General features: G+C 36.0%; 1 protein-coding gene across 1 annotated transcript; it reads left to right on the top strand.

Annotated features, from left to right (window-relative positions):
* The first annotated feature begins 465 nt into the window (after positions 1-465).
* On the top strand, positions 466-6,214 carry LOC307170379 (natural killer cell receptor 2B4-like). The gene is made up of 5 exons (XM_079891469.1): positions 466-602; positions 2,053-2,364; positions 2,686-2,988; positions 3,384-3,500; positions 3,598-6,214. Exons 1-5 carry the CDS (start codon positions 554-556, stop codon positions 3,675-3,677), a joined length of 861 nt encoding a protein of 286 aa, XP_079747595.1. The 5' UTR covers positions 466-553; the 3' UTR covers positions 3,678-6,214.
* The last annotated feature ends 6,159 nt before the right edge of the window (positions 6,215-12,373 follow it).

The following is a 12,373-nucleotide window of genomic DNA, read 5'->3' on the forward strand; positions in this document are numbered from 1 at the left end:
TCATAAAAATGGAATCGCTGTATGTTTTACAACAACAACACTAACAACAACAAAAAGTTAAAAGAAATAAATTAAAATAAAATAAAGTAGACTTTTTTGAGCTGTAAGCACGTCCCAGCCGGGTTTGTCACTTATTTCCCCTGCAAACATTTCTGTTATGGTCTGTGTTATTTGCAGTGCGTTTCTGTATTTGGTTGTGTTGTGAGTATTTGGAGCACATGTGTGGTGTGAAACTGATGAAGATGTTTTCTTAATTTTTGGGTGTCTATTCAGAAAGAAATTATAAAATGTTTGAGTAGGCTATATAATTTTTCATAATCTACTTTAAAGTTTTGCTAAAATGTTATGTTGGTTAATCACCTTTTGTGATTTGCAATGTATCTTTTTGTTTCTGTTTCTGTTCTTCCAATAGGAGTCAGTTCTCCCTTCCACTCACAAGATAATCAGCTGCTCCCTTTCAACAAAGCTCACATGACATAGATCCAGATAAACAACCTGTCTTAAAACTGGAACACGTTATTTTCAGCTTCAACTCTTCCATTGTCTAAGGAATATGGAAAGCTGCTTCAAGTTTCTTTCTTTATCATTACTGATCACAAATGGTATGTTTTTATAGCTTCATCATTTCAGTTTTGATCATTCTGTCAGTAGATTTGAAATGTTGGGTTGGTACAGAAAGGGTGGTTCGCCTAGGGCACCATATGAGCTAGAACCGCCACTGAGACAAATACAATGTCTGTCATTGTACAGTGCATATACAGTGAAATAGTTGTTAAAGTGACTTCAATGTCACTTTCATAGTTGTTTATAATTATCGTCTTAATATTTTTCAATTAAAGCCATATCGTATCCGATCAGTGACTTCTCATTAATGAGTGAATGCACAATGTTTATTTTCATCGATATTTATGAGAAATTTTATTTGAATATATCATTATATTAAATTTATAAGAACATACAATATGATAATTACCACCAGTATGAACTCCATTGATTTCAATGATTTAATTAAATTCATTGAACTTCTAACTTGCGACTGCTCAAAACACTCTAAAGTTATGAAAACGACATATTCTTTTTCAAAACATATAAAACAACATCAATTTGACTGAAATGTTTTCAAACAAAATACTTGCATAAACTGCATAAGCAGAGTGAAATGTGGACCTCTTTTCAAACCCTCTTTCCTTTTTTTTAAAATTTAGACTATTTAGTCTAGATTACATGTTTTTCTCTTCCTCTATATCATCTGTTTTGAATATGTTTGTGTTTGTGTGTGGTCCTGGTAAACCCTACGTTATTGCAATTAACAACTTTTTTTTTGTCCCAATGAAGAAAACAGCTTATAAATCAGCTTATAAATTATGTTTGAAAACAGCTTGTAAAAGTGCAGAAAGTTTTCTGCCGATGTGTGGACAAAAACAGTTTAAACATTTCTCAGAATACCTTGCGGGTTTAGGATGACAAAACAGACCAGTAAAGCAGGTTTTTTTTGTTTTTTTTACTGGGTGAGGTTGCTATGTGTCCTGTGGGTGTGGGTGTGTGTGTTGCCACAACTTGCAGTAGAGGAGAGGATTTAGTTTCAGTATTTATTTTGAACTAAAGTAAATACTCTAAAATGTAGAATGCAATGGGGAACATAACACAAAAACACATAACACTTAAGAGAAGAGACTGAACCAGACAAGGGACTATAATTGCACAAAATAATAAGTGATAAAACAAAAAGCGCTTTGGGTGTACAGTGGTAACGTTATATAAATGCCTCATTTCATTTTCATTTAAAACAAGGCACAGGTTGGATTGATCAATCAATTAATAAGCAACCATAGACACAGGAACTAAACACAGGCCAAAAAACTAAATTCAAAGAACCAAAACACAGACAACATGTGAATTTTCAATGTCCAGCAAACTGACATCCCTGAACACTTGTTTTTATGTCCATTGTTAGTCTTTATCCGTAGTTGAAACATTGTTAATGTTATTTGACAATAATGAGAGTACTGGCCATAGTGTAAGTAAAAAAAATAATAGTATTTTTTTCTCTAGGTGTGTTTGGTGTTGAGACTGAAGGAATGGCAGTGATGGAGGGGAGTTCTGTCACTCTACAAACAGGTGTTAATAAACAGAATGATGATCTGATAGTGTGGTATTTTGGACCTGCCAACACTCTTGTTGCCCAAATCAATGGAAAGGCCAATAGCACCACAATTCATGCGAGTGTTGTTAGGAGAATGCAGCTAGATAATGATGGGTCTCTCACCATCCTAAACACCATAACCGCAGATTCTGGTCTTTATAATCTTAAGATCACCAGCAAAAAAAGAGTTTCATACAAGAGATTCAGTGTTACAGTCTATGGTGAGTATTCTAAATTCAGCAACCTTGATACATTACACTTTTAGGGGGCAGCAGCTCTGCATGCACCTACTGTCATGATTCCTACAGTATATAAAGGCCCTTTCATCAAACACAATGAAAAAATATTCAGATTCAGAAACATTCGTTTTTGATGAATTTTTGGTTTCAATAATGTAACCTGTCCGCAGCTGCTTCTTTTTTTTTTTTTTTTTTCTGAATAAGTATTTCTACATATAGAAAGTGATACACTGCAATATTCCATCTGTTTGCAGTCTAAAATACAAATTGGGGAGACAATCTTTTTTCTCTTCTGTTTTTCAGACAATCTCCCCGTTCCTGTCATCATCAGAAACTCTTCACAATGTTCTTCATCATCTGAAAGTTCATCAGTCTCTAGATGTGTGCTGCAGTGTTCAGTGGTGAATGTGAGTGATGTGACTCTCTCCTGGTACAGAGGACTCAGTTTATTGTCCAGCATCAGTGTGTCTAATCTCAGCATCAGTCTCGCTTTACCTCTGGAGGTGGAATATCAGGATAAAAACACATACAGCTGTGTGTTGAACAATCCCATCAGCAACCAGGCCACGCATCTGGATATCACTCAACTCTGTCAGCCTTGTACAGGTACGTCAGTGATATTCGTGTATCTCTGTCAGTCATGTCTTTATATAATTCATTATAATTGATCAGAACTCATTGATTGGTTAGCATGGCAAAGGTTTAAAATTGCTATATGTCTACAAGAGATGTTTCTGATCAAGATCAGATTAAGCTCATCACTGTTAACTGAATATAAGGTATGATAGCTTTTGCTAGAATAATTGCAATTATTCCTTACGTAGTTAATTTTACTGAGTACTTATTTTTGTAATTACACTGTAACATCACCTTAAAACCTGTAACCTGAAGTATTTATCAGCTGATTCGAATCGGTGACCAATCCCACCCCTAATGGCCACTATATTTTTAGGTCCTTAAATTTATTTGATAGTAGTTTTTGTCTTTATTTGTCTTTTTAGATGCTCGCTATAGACCCATATTTCTTCCAGTGTGTTTGATTGCAGTATTATTTGCAGTAATCCTAATAACACACAGAGTGATATTCTTCAAAACAAAAAGAGGAGGATATCAAAAAGGCAGGTCTTATAAAGAAAACAAAATCATTTTCATGACTTTCTCCTCATCATAATGAGTGAAAAATGAAACATTTTTATCCTTTATTCTGCTTTTCAGCCAACTTGATGAAAATTGGGCATGCTGAAACATTTCTGAAGACCAAAGAAAGAGGACATAAAATCCAGGAGCAAGTCTGAAGATGCAAATGCATGCCTGAATAATTGAAATTGTCTAATCTCTTATCTCTTATTCTAATTTTAATCTACAGGTGATATAAGTCATTATGTGCAATAGCAAATGCTCCACATACATTATATTCAGTATCATAGTAGTTTAATGCTGCTTTCACATGCTATCAGAAATGTTAGTTCCCACTTCTGATCGTGATTATGAGCTTGTCGCTTTCAAGTGCTTTGTTGTCCAAAAGAATAGTAAATCATGGAGGACACTAGATTTCTTAAGGAAATCTTATTAAAGTCAAAATGTATTGAAGATATGTAGTTTTGAATAAAATGTAGCGGCCCATCCATTGACAATAAATATTCTAGATAGTGAGCTTGATAAAGATTCTGGAATTTCGGTCAAATATACAGGCTGTTTTCGCTGTGTATAAAATATACAATACTCTTCAAATAATTATTCGTATATGTAAATATGCACTACTTTAAGAAGACAAGGCAATGTAACTTTTGTGGAAAACTGAAGAATAGCAGTCACAGCAGCAATCGTTCTCCCCTCTGCCATGTTTAAAGTTTATGGTACGCCTAACTCGCTAACTGTAAAATGATTCCCAAGCTTCCCAGTGGTAAATGATTTGAGAGGGTGTGCATGTCTAATTTTTAACTAGGAAACTCATATTTATGATAATTTCGATAGCATGTGAAGGCAGCATAAAAATATCATTAAACATAGAAACTTTAAATTCATCCATCCCTGCTTACTTTACAACAGTATTCCCGGCAACACTTTACAATAAGGTTTAAATTTTTTAACATTAGTTTACAGAGAACGGAAAGGCGTAGCACCAAGCACTAGTCCAAAACGGAAGAATGAGCCAACTTCTTGTGGTGCGTAGATCCCAAAAAATCTGCACACAAATTTGCCAAAAAATTTGCAAAACACTTTTTGCACTTTTGCACTTTATTTGTGGCCTCAGGACAACATTATTGTAAGTTTTTGGCCACTTTCTTTATGTGCAGATATTTTTTTCTGATTTTTTAACATTATTATATAGTTAACATGAACTAACAGTATACTGTACAACAATTCTACAGCATTTATTAATCTTAATGTTAACCTCAACATTTACCAATACATTTTTAAAATCAAAATTGGTATCTGTTAACAAAAGTTTAATGCATTATGAACTAAAATGAATATTTTATTATATAACATTCACAAAGGTTAATAAAAGCTGTAAAAATATATTTGTCACGGCTTGGCAGATTAAGGTCATTTCCAACGGAGATAAGTTAATGTAACAAGCAGGCATAACAGAATGTAACAGCGTGTCCACAAGACATGAACAATAACCGACAAGAGACTGAACTGAACAGGGAGACTACACAGAGTAATGAGGGAACAAACTAGACACAGGTGGATGAAGGTTAACTAACGAGAACAGGTGCAGACAAGACAGAACATACTTGTGTCAACATTGCTCATTGTTAGTTCATGTTGGTTAATGCATTAACAAATGTTAACAAATTATTTTAAATATTATTATTGTATAAAATGTATTGTTGTTACCTTATTGTAAAGTGTTGCCAAATTCATTGCAATGCAGCTGCAGGACACTTGAACAGGTATATTGATTAATTAGTTTGGACTCTGAATTATGGATTTTATTTATTATGACTTTTCCCCCCTCTCAGGTTAAAAAGAAAATAAGACATAAATGCAAGCTGCTTGATATTGCATTCGATTCTGCCATCCCAGAATAGGGAAGTCCTGTCTGGATTAATGTTTTTTGGTACAAGGCTTGAGTGACACTGACTAGCACTGGTTTTTAGATATTCTGCAGTCATTCCATCAAATCCTGCAACCCCGTATTTCTTATTTAACCCAGCCATATAGTTGATTATTCTGCCATATGCCGGTCCCAAGCCCGGATTAATGGGGAGGGTTGGGGAAAATAACTAAAAACAAGCCTGGAAAAAATACATTAGTTATACAGATATAAATACTAATATATAGAAGGTGCACAGTGTCATACACACAAATACACAACACCACCACAACACTGAACACACGTGACACCAAATTATTAATTAAACAATATAAGATGTAAAAATGAAACCCAAATTTATATAAAAAAATCATTAAACAAAATACCTTCAAGTGTCATGCAGGGAATTTTGTACAGTACAGTTTTTACAATAATCTTTTACTTTTAAAATTATGTTTACACTATAATGGAGCAGTGGTTTAGGTTTAGCCTATGGGTGCTTGGCTTTTCATAATAGACTTAAATAACATGGTTAAAATTATCCCATTTAGCTTGGGATCTTAATTAGCATGCATCAAAGTTATAGTAGTTTTAATAATCACATTTTTATACCTGTATGTCTATGTCTTATCTTAAAAATTGTTAATTGTTAAACTAAAGTAATATTACAGTTATGAAAATTCTGTAGGAAAACATGTTACAGAAAAGAGCAATATAGAAACCCTGACACTGAAGCTGAAATTACAAGAACAGACTTTTGAAAGACATTGGACAAATGGAAAATGTATACATAAAAGAAAATTAAGGGATAAATAGAAATGTGATTGTATATGCATATGTAAGCATATATTTTATATGAGCATGTAAATATGTCTGCAGATTTATAATTATATACTGTATATTGCAACTTGTTGTCTTTAAGGAATTCAGTGATTGTACTAAATTGATGTAAATAATGAATATGTATAATAAATAAAATAATAAATATGTAGTCTGTATGTGACTTACTACTATTTACTACTGTTTGTTTGATGCTAAATAAATAAAAATACTGTGAAATATGGTTCTGCGGTTCTGCAGTTGGTTATTATCAGAGGTGGGTAGAGTATTTGTATAGAAATATTTACTCAAAGTAAGAATCTTAATAGTTAGTTACTATTAGTTACTAGTTACTTCATATACTGTGCAAAAGTCTTCGGCACGTTAGTATTTTCAGAGTTAAAACTGTTCAGATGTGCTCGCGCTCGTGACCACTACTGAACATCTGAACACAAACAACTATCAAATGCACATTGACAGATCTTCTTCCATCTGTTCTCCAAAATGTTTTTGCAGGCGAGTGTAAACAGGTTCACTGTATCTCAGCAAAGGCATTCCTTTTCAAGACGAGTTTGCCCACGACTGTGCAATACCCACAAATTACTGCGGGTTGGTGGGTGTTCATTTCATACTCTGTGAACAATGGTAGCTTATTTAATGTATACATTAAGGAAGGCTAAATGTCAAAATGAAAACTGGTAATGTCATACTTTGTAGTAGTAGTAGTATCGTGTAGCGTATAATCAGTTTGGTTGTAAATGTATTACTGTATGAAATTAAATCGAATGTAGCTGAACCTGAGTGGAATCGTTCACAGACAGCATATGCAGATGTTCAAATATTAATTGCTGGCAATATATAGGATGCTTTTGCAGATTTGCTTTCAACTGATTGTAGGTCCACTGCCACTTCATCCAACGCTCTTGATGTTCTTAAATTTCCTGTTACAACTCTGTGTCAGTGCATGCAGGAAACTGAACAAATAATTTAAAAATTATTAAAAAATTAGATTCCTGATACAATTTACACAGTTTTGCCAACTTGTTTGATCAAGGTTTTGAAAAGAATCAACTCAAAAGATTGATTCATTTGTGAATGGGGCATCGCTCATGTCCCAGAAAAAAAAAAGAGATAAAAAAGTAGTGTGCATGGAATAAACTACGCATTTCTTAACATTTGCATTAAAATAAAGTAACAGGAGGAACGTCACCCAGCGTAACGAAGTCAAAGTACAGTTTTTTTCCTTAGAAATGTACTTGAGTTAAAGTAAAAGTACCCACATTTAAATCTACTTTTAAAAGTAAAATAAATAATAAAAAAAAAATATTCAAGTAAATGTTACAAAGTAATTGTACTTTGTTACTACCCTCCTCTGGTTATTATTGATTCTCAGCTTATGCTACGTCTACGTCATACGTCGGGTCAGAATTCACTTTTCCGCCTGAAAGCCCAGAACTAGACTCTCTCGTGAACGCGTGTACGTCCGTTGCTGGAAGCCAGTGATTATAGTTTCACATATGGATATTTATCTCACAAAAATGCATCGCTTCAGAAGGCCTTTATTAACCCACTGGAGTTGTATGAATTGCTTTTATTATGGATAGAAGCACTTTTTGGAGCTTCAAAAACTCGGGAGAGGTTCAATGCCATTACAAAGCTGGGAAGAGCCTGGACATTAGTTAATATAACTATGATTGTGTCCGGCTGAAAAAAAGAAAGTAATATACTGTAGACCTAGTATGGCTTGAGGGTAAGTAATTTAACATTAACTATTTCATTAATGTTAAGCAAAGAACAAAAGATAGATAAAATCACTCACTGCTCTTGATTGAATCACTATTTTAGCTTTAATAAGGATTATAGCAATGTTACATTTATAATTTATGCAGTAAAGACTGTGCTGTTTATTAAATGCAAAGAGACACTGAACACCCTGATTACTCAAGAAATTATAAAATTTCTGTATATTCACCTGTTAGACCTACCTGAAAATCTTAAAGCACTGTTTAGAAGGTTACATGGGTCAAAAACAATAAAAACAATAACCTTTTTTTCTGCATTGTAGAAAGGCAGGTAAAAATCATACCGGTCCGTCTGGGTTAAGTAGAAATAATAATAGCGTTGAACCCTGATTTATTAAAGGCACACCTAAATGTGATATTTATAATGATTTATTATTATATTATATGTTTTAAGTTCACTTAAATTAGAGGACTTACTGCTTTCATTACCCATGAAGACCTGTATCAGTTTTGTAGAGTACCATATGGACTGTGTTCGGCACCATCTGCTTTTCAACGAATGATGACCATGATCTTAAAAGGCCTTGACGGTTACTTGGACGATGTGATTGTCCATGGTGCGTCCGAAGCCATTCACAATGCAAATCTCAAAGCTGTTCTGCACAGGATTAGTGAAGCTGGTTTAGTCTGAATACAGAAAAGTGTCAATTCAACTTAGCTTAGCTTAGACGACACTTAGCTTTCTTGGATACAGACTCTCAGCTGATGTCCTGCACGCAGATGATGCTCATGTTACTGCAATTACAAATGCACCCTCTCCTACTGATGCAGCTACACTATGGTCGTTTCTGGGTTTTAGTGCCTAGTACAGTGAGTTTGTGCCTGCCTATGCTACTCTGGTAGGTTGAGCCAATGAGAGCCTTACTTAGTAAAGACTGTGAACAGAAAGAACCATTGCTTTTGCTTCATGCTCCTTGTCTGATAATGAACGGAAATACTCCATCGTTGAGAAGGAAGCACTGGCATGATATGTCTGTGTGTACCTGGCTGTGGGGGAAAAAAAATTCCTATTATGCACTGACCATCAAGCTCTTACTACTCTTCTCACGAGTAAAGGAAATAGTCGAGCTGGGTTACGTGTAGTGGTGGGCAGATCGAGGCTTCGTGAAACAATGAAACAGTTGAAGCGAATGTGCCATATTGTGTCGAGGCTTCGAAACAATCCGACACCCATCTCAACGGTGACACCTAGTGGTCACTTGCAGGAGTTGATCTGAAACAACCTTGACAATGAGCCATTAAAAAATGTGTTGTTTTTTTATCATTGTATTTTTCTAATATGTGAAGCTTGTAACCTGTAGGCTCCTCACTAGGCATAATGTTATTTTGGTCATGAAAAATGAATATTAACGCCATGCGCCATTTGAGGATGAGTGCTCCTCAAATGGCGCATCCTGGATGATGTATTGTTGCAGTAGGCTAGCTGCCGATCACAATACACACATCTCACTTTATTTGGGGTTTCTAAATGGAAATGCTCCCACACCACAGATGTACGGCATCTCTTCTGTGGAGCCTCCATTTTTATTTATCTATCTATCTCTTAATCTATCTATGTATCTATATATGTATCTATCTATTAATCTATCGGTCTATATATATTTCTGTCTTTGCATCTATTAATGTGTCACTATATGTATACTCTGTCTGTCTCTAGCCTATCAGTCAATGTGTAAATTTAAATGTAAGCCTAAATATAACTAAACAAATCGCACTATAAATGTCACTATATCACCAAAAATCCGCTATCTCAAAATCAAACTCCTCTCACAAATACCCACGAGGTCAAGATGCATTGACTTCACTTTTATACAGATGTGTGATTGTGTGGTCTGTTCCCGACCCTGTCAATCAAACGCTGATTCGGCGGACCATGCCACCTGTCGAAATACTTGTGAAACACTCCGAAGCTTCATTTAGCCGCAGTCACGTGACATGGGTGTTTTGAATCACGCTTCGGATCAGTGTTTCGAAACATCTACGCTTCGGGATCTCGAAAAGCTTCGGTGTTGCTAGATGGTCTACATGTTTAATTGAGTTTGACTACAATGTTGAATACAGACCCAGTTCATTGAACAATTTGAACAGTGTTGCTGATTGCTTATCAAGATTGCCTCTTGCTTACAATGAACATGACTTTGCGGAAACCATTGAGTATGTTGCTATGATTTCATTTGCTTCCAGCGCAATTTCCAAGGAAGATTTCCAGTCTGTATGCAACAACTGCCCAGTGTTCGCCAAACTGCGTACATATCAACAGACACGTTGGCCAAAACACATGAAGAATGTTGATCTGGACTTACAGGGATACTTTCCTGTCCGACATGAGCTCGCTGTCGTGGATGGATGTATTGTCAGAGGAACATACCTTCTCTTGGTACCTGAGTCACTACAGAAGAAACTCATAGAACTGGCGCATGAATCACATCAAGGTATGGTCCGTACAAAGCACAGACTTAGGCAGTTGTACTGGTGGCCAAAGATGGAAAACCAGACGGAAGCCCTGATACGCAACTGTCAGACATGCAAACAAAATGACAAATCTGCTGTGACACATAATGCTCCTCTCAACCCTGTTGAATTGCCTTCTGTTGAATGGGAAAAGGTCTCCATTGACATTGCCTTCAAGATTCCGACCTGGTGATCTAGTTCGAGTTAAGAAACCTTGGATGGTAAAGAAGGGTGATCGGAAGTTCACACAACCAAAAGCTGTTGTACAGTAGAAAGGTGAAGATTCTTACCTGCTTGATGATGGTGAGGTGTGGAATGCCTCACGTCTTGCTGAAATGCCGAAATCAAGTGGAAGTGTTACTACTACTGAGGTACAACATGGAACAGCATCAAGTCCGTTGAATAGGTCTGTTAGAGTTAGACAAAAACACTTCTGGACCAAGGACTGTTTTAGATATGTAAGGAAATGAAGAACTTGAGATAATGGAGTTAATATTTGAATGAAAAAGTTGTTTCAAAATACTTGTTTATTCTTGATTTTGTTAATTTCTGTTGTGATATACATACAGCTGTATTCTTTCTGAAAAGGGGAAGATGTTGTGTTCTCTTCTCCATTGCATTGCTATAATATTAATGTCCACTAGGTGGCACTGATGTGTTGACATGTTCAACTGATGTTAGAGCTGTGTGGGAGAAAACGAGATATTTGAGTAAAGTGAATGCTAAGCTGTTTGTCTGCTTCTTATCCATTCCTCCTTCAACATAACAATTGTCTTGTGTTAATGGACTTATTGTAGCCAACTAATACCTGTAATGTGGTATTAACTCATGCAAAGTCTAGACAGAGCCAGGAGGTGAATGAGACAAACTCCTTGAAATGCCTTCCTATTTATGATTGTGATATTCCAACCCATCCAGTGAAACCTGTGAAATCTAAAGCAGAAAAGCAGGTTAGATATGGTTAAATCTATTTTAGGACTAGCTGGGTGGTATTGGAGGTTTATACCTCATTTTGCCACTAGGGCGGCAGATTTGACACAGAATCTAATTCAGTGGTCCAGTCCAGCTTTCCAACATTTGAGGTACAAGCGTTAGTGACTAATTCTGTATAGTCCTGATTTTGAGAGAATTTTTGTGCTTCAGATAGATGCCTCTTAAGCCTATTTATTGTTTAATATTTGTATATGTTTTTTTGTAAAATTGAAGTTGATGTATTTTGAATTTTATTTTCATTTAAGTTTATTATTCATGTATGTGAACATGTCATTTCAATTCCCTATTATTATGAAATGGTTGAACCTTTGAGTAAAAAATTATTAATTGTGTCTGTTCGAGTCAGATCTGGTGAGGGACCTCCATGAGGAGGATCACTTTTTGTGTCTCTGTTTTATGTTCTTTTTGATTTTTCTGTTCTTTTTGTTGCAAGTTTTGAAGTCAATACAAATTTGAATTGACTGCAAGCAGTGTCTCCTGTCTTTGCTCTGGTAATGTCCCCACACCTCCTCACCGGCCTTATGATTGTGCCATCGATCTCCTCCCAGGCACTTCTCTGCCCCAAGGGTCGTCTTTATTCCCTGTCTGGTCCAGAAAGAGAGGCTATGGACTATGGCTATTTGTGCCGGCTGTGTTGCGTCCTGAAGTTCTCCAATGGGGGCATTCGTCCAAGCTAGTCTGTCATCCGGGATTTCGTAGATCGCTGGCCGCCTTCCGCCAGCAATTCGGTTGGCCATCCATGGCCCAGGATGTCAGGCAGTTTGTGTTGGCCTGCTCGGTTTGCACCCAGAACAAGAGTTCTAACCAGCCACCTGTTCGTCTGCTTCACACTTTGCCCATCCCCTCCCGCCCCTGGTCACACATAGCCCTTGACTTCGTC

This window comes from Squalius cephalus (assembly GCF_949319135.1).
Source record: "Squalius cephalus genome assembly, chromosome: 13".
In the NCBI taxonomy this organism is placed as follows: domain Eukaryota; kingdom Metazoa; phylum Chordata; class Actinopteri; order Cypriniformes; family Leuciscidae; genus Squalius; species Squalius cephalus.

Excerpts from the sequence above, each read along its gene's own strand:
- LOC307170379 (XM_079891469.1), top strand. The coding sequence starts at position 554 with ATGGAAAGCTGCTTCAAGTTTCTTTCTTTATCATTACTGATCACAAAT. Across the intron at positions 2,365-2,685 it reads ATTCAGTGTTACAGTCTATG|ACAATCTCCCCGTTCCTGTC; the intron begins GTGAGTATTCTA and ends TCTGTTTTTCAG. Across the intron at positions 2,989-3,383 it reads ACTCTGTCAGCCTTGTACAG|ATGCTCGCTATAGACCCATA; the intron begins GTACGTCAGTGA and ends TTGTCTTTTTAG.